The sequence below is a fragment of the Budorcas taxicolor genome, chromosome 13 (genome assembly GCF_023091745.1).
Source record: "Budorcas taxicolor isolate Tak-1 chromosome 13, Takin1.1, whole genome shotgun sequence".
NCBI lineage: Eukaryota > Metazoa > Chordata > Mammalia > Artiodactyla > Bovidae > Budorcas > Budorcas taxicolor.
In genome coordinates this window covers 1,849,334-1,868,310 of record NC_068922.1, presented here as the reverse complement: position 1 = coordinate 1,868,310, position 18,977 = coordinate 1,849,334, and the positions used below count along the sequence as shown (strand labels likewise).

The 18,977-nt window shown below is 38.3% G+C and overlaps 1 protein-coding gene across 1 annotated transcript in view; it reads right to left on the bottom strand.

Moving 5' to 3' along the window:
- PLCB1 (phospholipase C beta 1) overlaps window positions 1-18,977 on the bottom strand; it is an 854,020-nt gene that overhangs the window by 154,602 nt on the left and 680,441 nt on the right. The window contains exons 15-19 of the mRNA XM_052650392.1: window positions 13,979-14,046; window positions 11,519-11,615; window positions 9,122-9,206; window positions 7,179-7,303; window positions 1,772-1,926 (exon numbers count right to left, since the gene is read on the bottom strand). Coding sequence (XP_052506352.1) covers window positions 1,772-1,926; window positions 7,179-7,303; window positions 9,122-9,206; window positions 11,519-11,615; window positions 13,979-14,046 — 530 coding nt within the window. The remainder of the gene's footprint in view (window positions 1-1,771; window positions 1,927-7,178; window positions 7,304-9,121; window positions 9,207-11,518; window positions 11,616-13,978; window positions 14,047-18,977) is intronic.

Sequence of the window (18,977 nt, the reverse complement as noted above, 5' to 3'; positions counted from 1 at the left end):
GAAGGCAGGATTCTCTGCAGGGTCTCTGAGGCATTATAGCCTGTCCTTTCAGAGGACACTGACATCTCCAGAGCAGTGTCTCCACTCCGGACTCAGGCAGCAGTGTACACCTGTCTGGGACTCAACTGTTTTCCCCAGTTTCTCTATGTGATTGTTTATAATCACTTACACTGTCATGGTAGAATTTTCAAGAAAGAATAAACAGCAAAGCAAACATATAAAATGAGATGAATCGGCAAACAAGGACAAAAGACTATTTTGATAAAATATTACTATCCGTTTGACCTGACTACAACTATAGTTAAAAAAAATTCTAAAACAGCATTTTATCTGTGAGTGATGTTTGAGTTATCTTAATCAAACTTGACAGGAATTAAATATCCTTTGCTGAAAACAATTTCCTAAACTAAATATAATCTTGAAGCTCTAATTCTGCCAACTCCACTTGGCAGATATATGGGATGAAATAATTTCAAATGATATCATCGAGAGACACTCCAGTGCAACTTTATTTTTAATCTCTGGTGTAACACAAATTTTAAAGTAAAAAAGGGTTCAACAAGCTTAGAATAGATATAAATTAGTGAAATTGTTATCGTTATTGTTCAGCCACTAAGTCATATCTCTTTGTGACCTCGTGGACTATATAGCGTACTTTTTTAACACATTTTTTATATGCTTTTGGTTTAGGGTCAATTGGAAAATTGCATTTATGCTTTATTAAAAAGGCTTCTTAGTGCTGCAATTATCTAGTTAAACAGAAAAGAAATGGAACTTTTAAAAAGTAAGTGAAACTTAGCTACAACAACCAATGGCTTATAGAGTTCACGTAAAAAGTTTTTTATAAAAATGATTTCCCATTTATAGTATATTTTCTCACAGCTAAAATAATACCTTGTGTTGCCTGTTAAATCAATTTCAAAGACTGCAGAAATCATTTGCAATTAATTTTTTGAGGGTCAGATGTATGTTTAATGATGCGATTCTTGTATTTAAGCCATGAGGGAAGGCCTTAATATCGTTACTCATTATGTGTTATAAATTCCTGAATACTCTGATAGATTTTCAAAAGCCATGCTATGGTAACTGGAGAACTTTTATTCAATATTTAAAAATTTACTTGGAGAATCTTTATTTTTTCTAATTTTTCTCAGTGTAGCTATTTTTCTAAAACTAACAGTGGGAGGGAAGACCAGATTTCTCCAAAATGAGTCACTAATTTTTGTGGTTTTGGCTTTCCTGGTGGCTCAGACAATAAAAAATCCACCTGTAATGCAGGAGATCTGGGTTTCATCCCTGGGTCGGGAAGATCCCCTGGAGAAGGGAAGCCCCTCTCCATATTCTTGCCTGGAGAAACCCATAGACAGAGGAGCCTGGTAGCCTACAGTCCATGGGTTTGGAAAGAGGTGGACACGACTGAGTAACTAAGCGCATGTGCGCCCGCACACACACACATACACACACACACAGTTTTCATGGTACATTTCTCTGTAGGATCTTTGCACCTAAAGAAAGGACTAGCCATGGTGAATCTCAGCAACTTGCTTCACTGATTTTGGATCTAATTTTTAGCCCATTAAAAGTGGGGCATCTTGTGCATATAGCTTTTGAAAACTTTTAATATGAATTCAGTCTTCAAATTAAAAAAAAAAATACAAAGGAAGTGAAGACTTTACTGGGAAGTAAATGCTTAATGACTAAACTGCTTTACACAAAATCAGTGTTGTTGAAGACTTTTGCTGGGTACAGTTGTGTGATGGGATGAATATACCTTAACAGATAAAGTGTTGGCCACTATGCCATCCACGATGCCTTCTGTGAATGGATCAAAGTGCTTGTCAGGTCTCCTCATGAACTCCGGCTTCAGCCTGTAGCCACTCTTCCCATTGTATTCATACATCCCCATGTTTATCTGCATAGCCAGGTCTGTGAATAAAAGACACAAACCTTACTGGGACTGTATTTACATTTGGAGCAAGAACGTAAGCTTTTATTACAGTACACTTCTGCTCCCTCTTTAAGAAGAAAGACTTATTATAGAAACTTAGGAAACAGATAAGAAAAATAAACCAAGCTGTCATCTCCAAATTCAGAGGTAAACAACTGCCAACAGGTTGGTGTATATTCTGTTTTTCTATTTAAAACATATTCATATATTTGAATATATAAATTATTTGCAGTATGTCCATTTCATTAAATATTCATCTGCTTTAATTTTAACAACTGTATAAAATACTTTTGGATAAATATACCCAAACACAGATTATACCAGGCCCCACTCTGGACATATTTATGTCTCTTCCAAATTTTTATCATTACATATAATGTTTTGATTTTACCACATTGTTGTGGTGAAATCTTTGAAGATATCATTAACGATTCTCTTAGGAGTGAATTTTCTAGGTCAGAAAATATGTTTATTGGAAAAGCCTTTTGATAATTCTTACTAAGATATCCTTCAGAAAGTTTAAATCTCCAATCCTTGTTTTTGAGGATGGACTTCTTTATACTTAACCCACAGTAGATACTATAATTCATCTTTTAATTTATAGGAAAAAGGTTTTCCTTTAATTTTTTTTATTTGTTTGATTACTTACTACCAATATCTAATCACTCATTGACTCGTTTCTAATGGACAAAGATTCCTGGTCAAAGTTTGCTAAGACTTGATCAATATATGAAATAAATGTCCACATTATTTGCAATTGCTAGGGCTAAACAAACAAGCTTTAAAGTCATAATGAATTTGAGAAGCTATCAATTTGTTCCAGACTGTCTGAGTTACAACTCATCTCTATTTAGATGGACAATAAAGAAGTGACAGTAGAACTATTTCAAAGTTTCATGTAACAAGTCATTTTTAGAGCAGGGAAAAAAAGTGAATTTTTATTTATCATTTTATAAGTTATTATGACTGTGATACCAAAATTGGATAAACTACCAAATTTATGCTTGAAAAAATTAACTTCAAAAGCCTAAAAATTAATTGCCAAGTCATATTTTCTAAAAAACAATATATAAGCAAGTAGAATTTTTCTCAGGAACAAAAGGATACTTACATATTAGGAGATATATTAATAAAATTTATCACATTTCTCACAAAGAAGAAATGGACATATGATCATCCTGATAGATGCCAAAGAGACATTTAATAATATTCAACAAAAATTCCTAAAACCAGTGTTGTCATTTAGGCCAAGTGTAGATTCCTTTAGTGTGTAAAAGACTGTCTCAAAGTCACAGCTAGCATCTACTCATTGGCATCATGATGTGAAATTCTCATTAGTATCAAGATGAAGTGTCAAGATGATTCTTAATAGTATCAGTTAATATTATTTTAGAACAGTCAGTCCAAGGCAAAGAAACACTGAATGGTAATAGAAAGGGAGAATTTCCTTTTCCACATATTAAACCATATTATTAAACATTATAATAATAACAAGGTTATTGGCTCCAGGAAGGTAAAAAATTTATTAATGGAGAAGACTTATAAATTGAAAAAATGAACCCAAATTAACAATGAAAAGACAACCTCTAGTATAAAAGACTGGTCTCTTACCAAGATTATACATGAAAATTAAATCTGTGTAGATGAAAGGGTTAAATTACATGTGAAAAAGAAACTATGAAAGAAATGGGAGTAAGCATGGATTGATTTTCAGATGTGGAGCTTGTAATTGTGAGAGTAAACTAAGATTCCATAAAATAAAACATTAATCAATCTGATCTCATCTGTCCCACAAAATAAGACAACATGACTTTTATATTAAAAGCACTGTTATAAATGAACAGAAAAATTGACAGCAGTCCTGAATAAAAGCAGAAATGCAAGAATAAAAATCATATCATTCCATCATAGGGGATTGCAGTGCAGAAGTAGGAAGTCAAGAGATACTTGGAGTAACAGGCAAGTTTGGCTTTGGAGTACAAAAGGAAAAGGGCAAAGGCTAAAAGAGTTTTGCCAAGAGAATACACTGGTCATAGCAAACACCCTCTTCCAACAACACAAGAGGATTCTACACATGGACATCACCAGAGGGTCAATACAGAAATCAGAGTGATGGTATACTTTGCAGCCAAAGATGGAGAAGCTCTAGAGAGTCAGCAAAAACAAGACCTGGAGCTGACTGGGGCTCAGACCATCAGTTCCTTACTGCAAAATTCAGACTTAAATTGAAAAGTGTAGGGAAAACCATGAGGCCATTCAGGTATGACATAAATCAAATCCCTCATGGTTATACAGTGGAGGGGATGAATAGATTCAAGGGATTAGATCTGGTAGACAGAGTGCTTGAAGAACTAAGGACAATGGTTCATAACACTATTCAGGAGGCAGTGACTAAAACCATCCCAATGAAAAAGAAATGCAAGAAGGCAAAGTGGTTGTCTAGCAGGCTTTATAAACAGCTGAGGAAAGAAGTGAAGCAAAAGACAAAGGAGAAAGGGAAAGATACACCCAATGAAAGGAGAGTTCCAGACAATGGCAAGGAGAGATAAGAAGGCCTTCTTAAATGAAGTATGCAAAGAAACAGAGGAAAACAATAGCATGAGGAAGACTAGAGATCTCTTCAAGAAAACTGGAAATCTCAAGGGAATATTTCATGCAAGGATGGGCACAATAAAGGACAGAACTGGTAAGGACCTAAGAGAAGCAGAAAAGATTAAGAAGAGGTGGCAAGAATACACAGAAGAACTGTAGAAAACAGGTCTTAGTGACCTGGAAAACCACGATGGTGTGATCACTCACCTAGAGCCAGACATCCTGGAATGCGAAGTGAAGTGGGCCTTAGGAAGCATTACTATGAACAAAGCTAGTGGTCGTAACGGCATCCCAGGTAAGCTATTTCAAATCCTAAAAGAGGATGCTGTTAAAGTGCTGCACTCAATATGTCAACAAATATGGAAAACTAAGCAGTGGCCAGAGGACTAGAAAAGGTCAGTTTTCATCCCAATTCCAGAGAAGGGTAATGCCAAAGAATGTTCAAACTACTGTACTACTCTGCTCGTTTCACATGCTAGTCATATGCTCAAAATCCTTCAAGCTAGGCTTCGGCAGTATGTGAACTGAGAACTTTCAGATGTACCAGCTGGGTTTAGAAAAGGCAGAGGAACCAGAGATCAAAGTGTCAACATTTATTGGATCATAGAGAAAACAAGAGAATTCCAGAAAAACACCTACTCCTGCTTCAATGACTATGCTGAAGCCTTAGACTGTGTGGATCACAGCAAACTGGAAAATTCTTAAAAAAAATGGGCAATACCAGACTATCTTATCTCTTGAGAAACCTGTATGTAGGTCGAGAAGCAACAGTTAGAATCAGTCATGGAAACTCACTGGTTCAAATTTGGGAAAGAAGTACGAAGCTGTATATTGTCATCCTGCTTATTTAAAGTATATGCAGAGTACATCATGTGGAATGTCAGGCTGGATGAATCACAAGCTGGAGTCAGAATTGCTGGGACAAATAGCAACAGCCTCAGATATGCAAACAATACCACTCTACTGGCAGAAAGTGAAGAGGAACTAAAGAGCTTCTTGATGAAAGTGAAAGAGAAGACTGAAAAGGCTGCTTGAAGCTCAACATTCAAAAACTAAGATCATGGCATCCAGTCCCATCAATTCATGGTAAATAAAAGGGGAAAAAGTGGAAGCAGAGACATTATTTGCTTTTCTTGGGCTCCAAAATCACTACAAATGGTGACTGCAGCCATGAAATTAAAATATGCTTGTTCCTTGGAAGGAAAACTATGACAAACCTAGACAGCATATTCAAAAGCAGAGACAGTACTTTGCCGACAAATGTCCTATAGTCAAAGCTATGGTTTTTCCAGTAGTCATGTATGGATGTGAGAGTTGGACCATAAAGAAGGTTGAGGGCCAAAGAACTGAGAGTCCTTTGGACTGCAAGGACACCAACCCAGTCAGTCCTAAAGGAAATCAGTCCCGAATATTCATTAGAAGGACTGATGCTGAAGCTGAAGCTCCAATACTTTGGCCACCTGATGGAGGAGCTGACTCAATGCAAAAGACCCTGATGCTGGGGAAGATTGAAGCCAGAAGGAGAAGGGGAGCAGAGGGGGAGATGGTTAGGTAGCATCACTGACTATGATGAATTTGAATTTGAGCAAACTCCAGGAGATAGTATAGGACAAACAGGAATCTGAGCAAACTCCCGGAGATAATGGAGGACGGTGGACAGTGAGAAGAGTGGAGGACAGCCTGGGGTTCTGCAGTCCATGGGGCTGCAAAGAGTTACAGACTTAGTGACTTAACAACAAAAATAAAAACACCAACTTTTAATGTTCAACTTCAACACTCAAAGAAATGAAACGAAAAAGAACAAGGAGATATTTGTCTGAATTATTACCATTATTTAATAATAATACTTAACCAAGAACACAAATGTGAGGGAAAAACATACCATACATTGCTGTTTGAGAAGAAATCTCGTGCCACATTTTTGATGTACAAATTGGCATTGTACAAAGGCTCTTAAAACTTTCATGTAATTCTATTTTAGGAACTTTTCCAAAAGAACATTAGGAGATAAACTTGACAATTTATATTTCAGCCTGTTCTCAGGGCATTATTTATAGCAGAAAAAAAATGTCCTAAAGTTCAGTGATAGGAAGTGTGCTTTAGTTAATTCTGAGATGTACTTAATATATAGCTATTAAAATTCATGTTTCCATATAATAAATATATGATATATATATAACATATATTTAACATATATATAATAAATATATATATGTTAAAAGATATATATGTTAACAAGGTATTAAGTGAAAAAGCATGTATATGCATTGCCAAAATACTTACAGATCACAAAGCCAGAAGTTAACAATGTTGAGAGAATCTGAGTGGTAACATTCCTGGAAGTTTCATTATTTTCTTTATACTTATTTTGAATTTATAATATTTTTTAGAATAAATGTGTATTACTTTTAATGTTTGAAAATAAGTAAAACAAATCTAAGTAAAGACATCTATAAACTATCAGAGATAATTCCTCAATATTCAAAATTTGCCTTTTTTGTAGTAATATTTTCTTTATGAAAATGTATTTTGTTTGTTTATTCAATCCAGTCTGGCAGTCTTTCTCCTCCTTGGGATGATTTTCAGGCACTTGGAGATGTGGCTTTTATAGGATGGAAATGAATACTGTGTGACTTACCCACTGTTTGGAAATTAAGGGCAACCATTTGGCAGCCTGCATTCCAGAAGAGCTGAGGCATATAGTTAGATGAATCCACGCGTGTTCCCTTTGGATATATCCTGCTAAGCTGCATTTTGTTATATCTGGGCCATCATGTTAAGTAGTGAATACAATTACAAAAAGAATTAGCCAATAATACCAACTGAGAAGCTGCTTCCCATCTTTCTCTGAGGGGGAAATGAATTAAAGATGGATGATCTCATTGAACTAGTGAGTAAAATATGTAAAATCTTTCTGAATAAACAGAATAAATGTGCTTTTATAATACAAATGGAGCATCATCTTTGCAGAGCCTTGTGGGTAAAAACTAATGAAGCAGCAAAAATGGTTGAGTCAATGCAATTTTTTGGAGATTATTAAGGACTGGCTGGCCTAGTGATTAAGGACATAAAAGGAAATCCGAATGGAGCAAATCATGGGACAGGATGATATTGTGCTTGGCAGAGGCAGATAACATGAACTGTACAGCTATTTTTGAAATGCTCTCTGCTCATTTTCTTAACCTTCTCAGGGAATGCTCTTTGCCAAAACTATGGTACTCTTTATGATTGATAACAAGGTTAATATAGCACAGAAGATTTTTACTCATATTTTGATTCCTACCATCATCAGTTTTCCATCCTGAGAACCTTTTGGTTATTGAATGATGCTATGTTCTTAAAACACAATTTATTGCTATTACCAAGCTTTAAAGACTCCTGCCAATGCAGGAAATGCAAGAAACACAAGTTAGGTCCCTAGTTTGGGGAGAGCAACCTGGAAATGCAACCTGCTCCAGTATTCTTGCCTGGAAAATCCCATGGACAGAGGAGTCTGACAAGCTACAGTCCATGGGATTGCAAAGAGTCAGACACAGTGGAGCAACTGAGCACACACACACACACACACACACACACACACACAATTACCAAGTTTGGCAGAGGTTAGCTCAGGTTCTGGGCTTGACAGGGGACTTAGGCCAAAGAGGGTCTGAAATTTAATTCTGAAACTTGTTAGCTGTATAATCCAGGACAAGTTATTTCCCTTTTCTGTGCCTCAGTTTCTTCATCTATAAATGATATATGATTCCTACATCATAGGGCTGTTGTGAGGATTACAGTAAGACGTAACAAAGGTCTACCATGTAGTTAGTACTTATTGATTGCTAATGAGTATGTCTATCGGCACTTTGTTTATGGAGTTTACCTCTGTTTCCTTTCCTATGGTTAATGAACTTTAAAGATGATATTTTTTCTTTTATATAACTATTACATTTAATATTAATTTTATGAAAAAATTCTAATGTTTATGCCATTTTATTTTAATTCAGGAATAAAATTAAAAAATTGTCATCAGGAGTCTCAACAAAGCCATTATTAGTAATAAATATTTATGATATATATTTTATATTATTAGTAATATATATTTATATTATCATCATCCCAACTATTTTCCAATTGGATGTCTATTACATGTAAGCATGTGAGACACCAGAAAGGTGTCTCTATTATCTATATAATATATACTTTACACACATCATATTTTATGTATGTATAAAGTACACACACACATTTTGTACACACACGCATTTTACATATGTGATCCCTAACCCAAACAGCAAGCAACAAAGCTGGTATCATCATTTCTGTTTACAGGTGAGAAAACTTGGAATTGCCAAGGGATAAAGAGCTTGATATTGTGAAGGTAACCTTGAAATCGTCCTTTACTCCAAGGCCAGTTCTCTTCCACAGGCCAGACTATCCCTCTCACCACTGCATATGAAACCTGAAATTATTTGTCACTCCCAAGTGACAGACTTTAGCCATTTCATGCACCTTTTCCTTATTAAAGACAAAAATTAAACCAATAGCACAAGACTTCATTAATGTCAATTCAGCACACGTCCGTCAAATCAAGGATACTCTACAAATTCCACCGGAGACTTTGTAAGTTGCTCAAGACCTTTGGTTTCCACAAAGGAAGACATCTCGAAGCTTCTATTTCTTTCTGTGTTAACGACAGCAAAAAAAGTGAGAAATAAAATTCAGTGTTATAAATAATAGCATAGAAGAAGTAGGCAAATGTCCCACGAAACTGAGGGCAAAGACCCGCAAATAACTTTTATATTTAATTTTGTTTTAATTTTAATTTTCAGTCTTATTTGTGCCTTCTAATATTTGCTACCTGGTTAGGTGTTGTGCAAGTTAGGGACACGGTGGCCTCAATGTTAGAAGATGAATTCTAGACATGGAGAGTGTGGCTAGGCAAGTTGATCTGTCAAAAGAGGAAGGACCTTTTGTTCTAAATCCATTTAGATTGGTTTCTTGAAGCCATCACTGATAATTAACAATACAGACCACGACCTCATGTACATTCCTGCCAGATGCCGATTATCTCCACTTGACTATACCCACATTGTCATCACCTCAAGCTTGTAGGTGCCCTTCTGGTTGAAAGAACTAATGTGACCTTAGAATTTTGTTATTTTAAAGCAGAAGGATCCTTGAACATTTTCCAGTTGGATGGCCTCATTTTCAGATTACATGTCAGGGGCCACAGAGGTGAATATCCTAGAAGGTCTCAATATTCTTGGACATGGAGCAACATCTTGAAACCAGAAGTCAAGCTTCCAATTACAGTGAGAGAAACCAAAAGAAGTCATCTTAGTTTAGAAAGGCAAAGAGCCAAACAGCTTCTCTGACCTCTTTCCAACTAGAAATCACACTGCTACATATAAAGACATGTCACTTGGAGCTCAGTGATTTAAACTGAGTTACTGTCAGGCATTGTTCCCTCTTTGATGCCCATTTTCCAGAATTAAAGCCTCATTTTTCTTCCTAGTCATTCCCACATTCCTCCTTTATCCACCTCTTCACCTTCCCCTATTTAGTCAACTCTAAAGGAAACGCTTGCTTCTCTTATTTTGGTCCATCAAAATTCTACTTTCATATGACTATTTTAAGCACAGCTGTTAATTAAAATTAAGTCACTTTAATAGGTTCTTTATAAACTATGTGCAGTGTTCTTTTGAAAAAAGTGAGAAAATGGTGTAAAATACAAGAAGAAAGTACTTCTTTGTAAATCTTTGGATGGTGCTGTTGTTATGAGGTTCTTAAGGGCCTAAATGTACCAGCTCCTTCCCAGTTTGGCTACTTGTCTGGGAGCTTTTGAATCATGAATTAAGCAAACATTTAACAGCCAAAGACAGTCATAGTAATATAAAAATAACAACTTTATAGGATGTTTCATAGCTTGTGGTAAGAAGACTAGTAATTATAACATCAAACAAACTGTTGAAATTTTTATGTCTAAACCTTATTGAAAGTTAGGCTTCCCTGGTAAGTCAGACAGTAAAGAATCTGCCTGCAATGCAAGAGACCCCAGTTCAATCCCTGGAGAAGGGAATGGCTACCCACTTCACTATTCTTGCCTGGAGAACTCACTGAACAGAGGAGCCCAGTGGACTACAGTCCATGGGGTCGCAAAAAGAGTCAGATAAGACTGAGCACTTTGATAAAAGGGCTCCTTTCTCTTGCATCCAGTATGGATGGGTTGTCGGATGAAGTAAAACATCAAGTGATGTGAAGTTAATTATATATTCCCCTAAGTATATAAAACATAGGCTGAACAAATGAAATGTGGGTCAATTGATTTGGTTCCATTTCTATTTATCAGGATCGATCAAGTCTCTGCTTCCTTTTAAAGGATGGCTAAATAGTTTATTTCAACACTGTCATTTATACAATTGCCCTGTGTGGTCACGAATGAAAAACAATGTAAAATCCTCAATTAACTGTACTCTGATCAGGTATCTTTTAGACAATCATGTACAGCCTGTAGGTCTATTAAGAATTTGGGGAAAATATCATGGAATATGTTCTCATATGGTTATATAGATATATACAATACATATAAATATATACTTATGTATATCTGGGGCTTCCCAGGTGGCCTTAGTGGTAAAGAACCTGCCTGCCAATGCAGGAGACTTAAGAGACTCTGGTTTGATCCCTGGGTTGGAAAGATCGCCTGGAGAAGGGCACGACAACCCATTCCAGTATTCTTGCCTGGAGAATCTCATGGACAAAAGAGTCTGGTGGGCTTGTAGTCCATAGGGTCTCAAAAAGTTGGACACGATGAAGCTGCTTACCATGTATGTTTATTTAAATATATAAAAATCAGATAGTAAAGACACACATATATTAAAAACTTCATAGAATAGTTCTAATAAGGGTGATATTTTTTTGGTCTAATTATCCTGTGGGTATAATATACTCATTATATACTACACCAGGGGTTTTTCTCCAGGGCAAACTTACTTTTTGAAATTTCAAATGACTCGAACTTGACTGGCTGGATATAGTTCACCAGATTAGACATCTCTTCTGTAGCCATGGCCTCGCTCCCTGCGGTCCCCTGGAAGCAGGAGTAAAAGCAATGTTCCCAGGGTCAGCATTATGTTAATGAGGGTTGTTTTCCCAGGGCAATGATCAAATGACCCATGAGGGCAGAAAAGGATCACTCCTTTTCTGAAAACAGTTATTGCCAACAGAAAATGGATCAGAGGAGAAAGGAAAAGCAGCACCTCGCATTACACGGTGAGGGGTGGGAGGAGGAAGGTCTCTGGGTGGCTCCCCGAGCACCCAGTGCCAGCAGCGTCAGGACCACCTGAAAGCTCGCGGGAGAGCAGCCTCCCAACCCTCCTGAACCAGGATCTGTAATGTACTAAGGTGACCCAAACGCACAGCAAAGTCGAAGAAGCCTCGAGCTGTGTCCCATCTGTCAAAACAGGGAGTCTGCAGGTGATGTCTGAAGTTAATATATTGAGAATTCATTGGACAAGACATGCCGGGGGGTCACGGTGCCTGTGCCCCGCAACTACTGAAGCCCGCTCACTTTGGAGCTCCTGGATTGCAACTAGAAAGTCTGTGTGCTGCCAGGGAACAGTCCCTCTGACATAACCAAGATCCTGCAGGCCACAACTAAGACCTGACACAGCCAGGTAAATCAATAAAATAGTTAAAAAAGAAGTCATCATACAATACGAAAATGAGCATGTAGGTGACCACTGGATGAATGGAAAATTGTTATTGAAAAGGGTCGCCAGTGAAAGTGGGTTGGGGTGGACAAACAAATACTGCTTTTCTTTAGAACCTTTCCGCTCGGCCTCCCTTCCTAGCTCCTGGGCGCCGATTAAGCAAGCAGCACAATGCATCTTTCCCGCTGGCTCAGTGGTAAAGAATCCAGCTGCAGTGTGGGAGAAGACAGGTTCGATCCCTGGGTTGGGAAGATCCCTTGGAGAAGGAAATGGCAACCCATTCCAGTATTCTTGCCTGGGAAATCCCATGGACAGAAGAGCCTGGTGGGGCCCCAAAGAGTCAGACACGACTTAGCAACTAAACAACAATACATAGAAGGTCAGGGGCTCAGGTTCTAGAGCCAGTCTGGGGCAAGTTACTTCACTGCTCTGTGCCTCAGTTTGCTCGCCTATAAAGTTAGGAAAAAATTAGTCTCAATAACAAATAGAGTTCTTGTCATTATTAAGTGTGTTAACTTATGTGAAAGAGCTCAGAAGAGTACCTGGCATATTAAAGCCTCATGTTACTTTAGCTAATATTAGCTATTATATAAATACCACTATGATGAAGCTTTTTATAAAGAAGAAAGCCTACAGTGAAGTACTGCTATGGGCAGACCTTTGTAGGCTGATTTAACACTTTCTCCCACTTTTAGAAGGCAGAATACAAGGGAGACAAGGTTTCTTTTGAAAACTTCTGTAGCAAGATTAAGATTAAATGTTAATTAGGAACTATCCATTGTAAATGGTTATCCAATTAGTAATATAGTTTTAAAATGATCAAAAGTTACTGATAAAAAGTTTACACAATTGAAATAATTCTCAGGAAAAGCTACTTTGTAATAGTTTTTCTTCTGGGTATTAAGTTGAAATTTAGTGGGGAAATATAATTAAGAATTTAGACTACATTAAAGGAAATAATTATAAGAGGAAGAACTCCATGTCAGAACAGCTTATTATTTGTTATTTATCTTATTAATTAAATTGTAAAGATACAATTACTGAGGCATACTTTTCAATATATTTGAAAGCAGATTCGGTATACATTTTTTGAACAGGACTCCTGCTAAATGTTTTAAAATGTCAATTGACCTATCCTTGATTTTCTTCTAGAGTCTGTGCAATTAATGTTTCTGAGTTATTTGGGGAATCTTGAACTTCTAAATATTAAATATACATAAATATTCAGTAGAAATCTCTGGTGGTTCCAAAATTATAAGAATGGGGAATTCCATGAAGGTCCAGGGGTTAGACCCCAGGCTTCTGTTGGGGCTTGGATTCAATCCTTGGTCAGGAAACTAAGATCCTACAAGCCAGGCAGCCAAACAAAGGTCAAAATCATCAGGAGGAAATTAATGTCAAGTTTACAAACATTTTTCCAAACCTCATGTCTTCTCTGGACTTTGGACCATGACATCCATTTAACTGCCTCAAAAACTGAAGTGGGAAGATGGAGATCACAAATTTTGAACTCATCCTCAAGATACTATATTTGATGAAAGACAGCCTCAGCAAAACTGTTCCTTAGAGAGAACTTTGCTTAACACAATACTTGGTTTAGTGATCAATTTTGCATTTTCAGTTTTAAACTATTTTTACCACTAGATGGCAGAAGGTGACCAGAACTACATTCAGAGCGAGCGGACTGGAATGGCAAGCTGGTGAAAAATCTCTGACCAGAAGTCAAGCCCTAGAAACCTACCTCATCCATTGAAGACTTTTTACAGTCATCATCATCGTCATCATCGTCACTCTCTGTATCAGCTTCTCCTGTCAAATTTTAATAACAGATCATGAAGTAAACAAGCAATTACAGGTTTGAAGCACATGTGACATGTATATTTACCAAACATTTCCTTGAAAGTTGGCCTTTCACTAAAATTATCCTTTTGGATATTTTAATTTTATTAATTGTAAAGCATTATACTGGGCTTGAATTGTTTTTTTCTAAATTTGATGTGTGAAATTTCCAAACTCTAGAAAAGATGCTTGTCTTAGCATTTTTATCTATGTTTTGCAAAGCATATGGCATCTTTTACAGTTACCTCTCTCTAGTACACATATCCTATCTTGATGTATACATCCTCTTTCAGGGTCTCTATGACCTAAAACAGATAAACAATTATTTTTCCATCTTTCCCTTTTCTTCTCAGCCCTAACTCTTCATGTGATTCTTGGCCCGCGCTCAGTGACCTTGGCCAGAGAGGACCTCATGGAAGTGGAAGTAGAGGACAAGAGATGGGACAGGAACAGGGGCGATAGCAGTAACCTGACTCTCCAGAACTGTAAGGTACTGACCGTATCCTGTGATTTGCCTGCAGCCTTATTTGATGGAGGCATTGTTGTCTAAGGGCCTCCCAGGTGGCACTAGTGGTAAAGAACCTGCCTGCCAATGCAGGAGACGTGAGATGCAGGTTTGATCCCTCGGGTGGGAAGATCCCTGGAGGAGGGCATGGCAACCGACTCTAGTATTCTTGCCTGGAGGATCCCACGGCCAGCGGAACCTGGAGGGCTACAATCCATGGGGTTGCAAGGAGTCGGACATGACAGAATCAACTTAGCAGGCACACAGGCATGAACCGTTGTCTAAACAGTGCATGTATCTTTACAAATGGCATATTCTATTTAAAAGGGCAGAATAAAATGGGTGAATCTTAAATAATTATGTATGGGAATCTCCCTCAATCAGTTCTCAAGCAGTTTCATATTTAGCCAATATGCTGGCATTTCAGTAGATTGTTTTTCTCTCCAAAGTTTAGGTGGATGTTTACATCCTTAATCATCATTACATACTTAAAGAGTCATATTGGCATGCAGCATTATGTTCTTCACAGCTCTGGAATTCAGTTAGACCCAGCGATATCAGTTACATAACAAGATTTTCAAGTAAAAAGTAACAAAAAGCATAATTCTAAATTGTTTGATTTGACTTCCGGTGTCCAGACAGTGCAATAACATAATACACCCAGTAGATGGCAACCTTGGCTCAACAATGAGGCAGCTTACATGGGCCAGTACCTCCCCTTCCTGCCATCTATAAATGAACTCCGCTGCTCGGGCTCTGTAAAGGGCACTGCCTCTGCCTCCAAGAAGCTTATTAATGTTTTCATTTGGCTGACAACGAGAGCAGTGGGCAAAGTATCCATGAAATAATCTTCAGAGGAAAAAGTTGTCTGGGACCAACATGGTTTATTATTTATGGCTTGTTAAAGAAAGCCACATATAACTGTTTTATGAAGTAATACTGTGTTAGTTAATAAGGGTGAATCAATTCCACTTTGAATAGAAAACACTGCTTATTCTATAGAGATACATTCTTTTAAGAGGTCGATGCAAAATTTCTTAGAGTCAAATTTATTGTCTCAAGTTTTGGTAACCACTTTTTTTTTTTTTAATTAAAGAGGAGGTTCTTTTTACTGAGTAATTTAAGGTGCTTCATGGTACAACACACCAGAATTTCAAATAATCATGCCATTCTCTGCTTTATGTGGGAAAGAAAGAATTTGTCATCCTTTACTCTATGAGCAGGGACGTGGTTTCTCCCTTAGATTTTGGAGGGAACTTGAAGAAATCCTGTTGCATAATATTAATAATAATAAATTATTCTAGTTCTTTAAACAAGTGTACAGGCAAAGGGCTGGATCTCCTGGGGGAAGATCTCACCAATAGGTGCTAAGAAAAGTAGATTAGCTTTTGTATAAGAAATATTCCGTTTTTCAAGTTACTTGATTTCCCAATACTAAGCACATCAACAAGCCAAATGGCAAATTAGTAGCGGTCTTTATTCAGGGGCCTACTTACATATATAAATGTCAAAAAATTTCCATCACGATAAATAAATATTGCACAACAGAGAATTGGGCTAGTTTAGGAAATCCACTGAATTACTAACAGATTGGGGCTCTTTCTCTGAATTAAGCAATAATGTTCATCGCCTATAAAAATCATCATTTGTCTTATGCATCCAGTTAATAAGAGGGAGAGAACTGGCTAAGGCAGATGGTAAAATAACAAGCTCCCACACACAAGGGAAGACTTGGTTTACTTGGTTTACTCAAGGGATAGAATTGTGCTGGGAAATCGGTGGCCTGTCACTGACTTACTTTCCAAAACTTCAAAAAGAACATTCTCACTGAGAATAGAAGTTATTTTTGAAAAAAGAATCAGAATTGTGTAGTTATGTTTTAAACGCACTTTTAAAAACTACCAAAAAAATCTTTCTAGGAATTACATAATATCTGTGGACAAGGATTTTAATGGAAACAATAAAAGTAATTGGTAACTATGATGGAAAAATAGAAGAAAAGATAAATCAGGCTCTGGATGAATCTTTTTTTTTTCTGATTTACCTAGAGTTTATATTTTAATTTTATTTTTAAATCTTTTAATTGACATATGATAGATATACAGAGAAGTATGCATGCCACATGTGTACAGCAATGGTACCCAGATCAGCAAACAAAATATAACCAGTGTTCAGAAGCCTCCTTGGGTCCCTTCCAGTCACCTCTTCACCAGGAGTCACCCTCTCTTGACCTCTACAAGTCCTGGTTAGTTCTGGCATTTTTGTACTTTAGATAAATGGGATCAGACCGTGGATACTTACTTTTGCATTTGACTTCTTTTCCTCAACATTCTATTTCTAAGTGAGAGTCATCTATGTTGTTGTGTGCACTGAAGACAGCTACACACTACTCCATGAGGAGAATACTGCACAATGCATCTATCTGTTGACGTGCTGTTCTGAGCAGTGCTGCTTTAAGCGGTTCTCGCCCATGCTTCTTGGTGAATATCTCCATGCACTTCTGTTGGCTATCTACCTAGGAATAGAATTCTCTGGGGTACAGGGGCTTCATATGCATCTGTTCAGCTTAGCTTCTGTAGATGCTGCCAAATACTTTTCCAAAGCCACTGTCCCACTGTTAGCTAATTTTTTATTGAATAACTTTCTAGATTCAAGCTTAAAGTTTGCTTCACATATTCAGCCTCCAATCAGGAGCTCATCATAATGCCATCATGTCAGATCTTTTCAGACTGCCAAGATACTGCCTAGAACTGGAAAAGAACTTAGACTAAATGGCAAACAATTCAAAGGAAATGGGTGACCGCTTTCAATTCTCTTATAATCAATCACAAAAGTCTATTTCAACTTAAATCTAATATGAAAATAAATGATACTAAACATCATTTCGGATGCAGGGTAGCTCCTCCCGGCCGCCGCCCCTGACTTCAGATGTGGGGTAGTTCCTCTCGGCTGTTCCTGCGCCATCGCAGCCTGACACTCTCGGCTGCTGCCCCTGACCTCGGACGCCGGGTAGCTCCTCCCGGCCACTGCCTCTTGGGCATGAGGTCCTCCTGGCTTCTGCCCCTGGCCTCGGATGTGTGGTAGCTCCTCTCGGCCAAGCTACGGGCGCCAACGTAGCTGCCTGCACTACGTGGGCCGTCGCAGCCGCCGGTGCCCCTCACGTCTGAGGTGAGGGGCGGCAGTCGGGAGGAGCTACCCCACGTCCGAGGTCAGGGGCGGTGGTTGAGAGTGCCAGGCTGCGACAGTGCAGGAGCAGCCGAGAGGAGCTACCCTATGTCCGAGGTCGGGGTGGTGGCCAGAAGGAGCTACCCCACACCCAAGGCCAGGGGCAGCGGCCGGGAGAAGCAACCCCACATCCAAGGAGTGGTGGCTGCGCAGGCGCAGGAGGGCCCAGGAGCTATTCCAGGTTCAAGGTCAGGAGGGGTGGTGGTGAGGAGATACCCCTTGTCCAAGGTAAGAAGCAGCATCTGCGCTTTGCTGGAGCAGCCGAGAAGAGATACCCCACATCCAAGGTAAGAGAAATCCAAGTAAGACAGTAGGTGTTGCAAGAGGGCATCAGAGGGCAGACACACTGAAACTATAATCACAGAAAACTAGTCAATCTAATCACACTAGGACTACAGCCTTGTCTAACTCAAACTTAGCCATGCCCAGGGGGCCACCCAAGATGGGCAGGTCATGGTGGAGAGGTCTGACACAATGTGGTTCACTGGAGAAGGGAATGGCAAACCACTTCAGTACTCTTGCCTTGAGAACCCCATGAACAGTATGAAAAGGCAAAATGATAGGATACTGAAAGAGGAACTCCCCAGGTCAGTAGGTGCCCAAGATGCTACTGGAGAATAGTGGAGAAATAACTCCAGAAAGAATGAAGGGATGGAGCCAAAGCAAAAACAATACTGAGTTGTGGATGTGACTGGTGATAGAAGCAAGGTCCAACGCTGTAAAGAGCAATATTGCATAGGAACCTGGAATGTCAGGTCCATGAATCAAGGCAAATTGGAAGTGGTCAAACAGGAGATGGCAAGAGTAAATATCAACATTCTAGGAATCAGTGAACTAAAATGGACTGGAATGGGTGAATTCAACTCAGATGACCATTATATCTACTACTGTGGGCAGGAATCCCTTAGAAGAAATGGAGTGGCCATCATGGTCAACAAAAGAGTCCGAAATGCAGTACTTGGATGCAATCTCAAAAACGACAGAATGATCTCTGTTCGTCTCCAAGGCAAACCATTCAATATCACAGTAATCCAAGTCTACGCCGCAACCAGTAATGCTGAAGAAGCTGAAGTTGAACGGTTCTACGAAGACCTACAAGACCTTTTAGAACTAACATCCAAAAAAGATGTCCTTTTCATTATAGGGGACTGGAATGCAAAAGTAGGAAGTC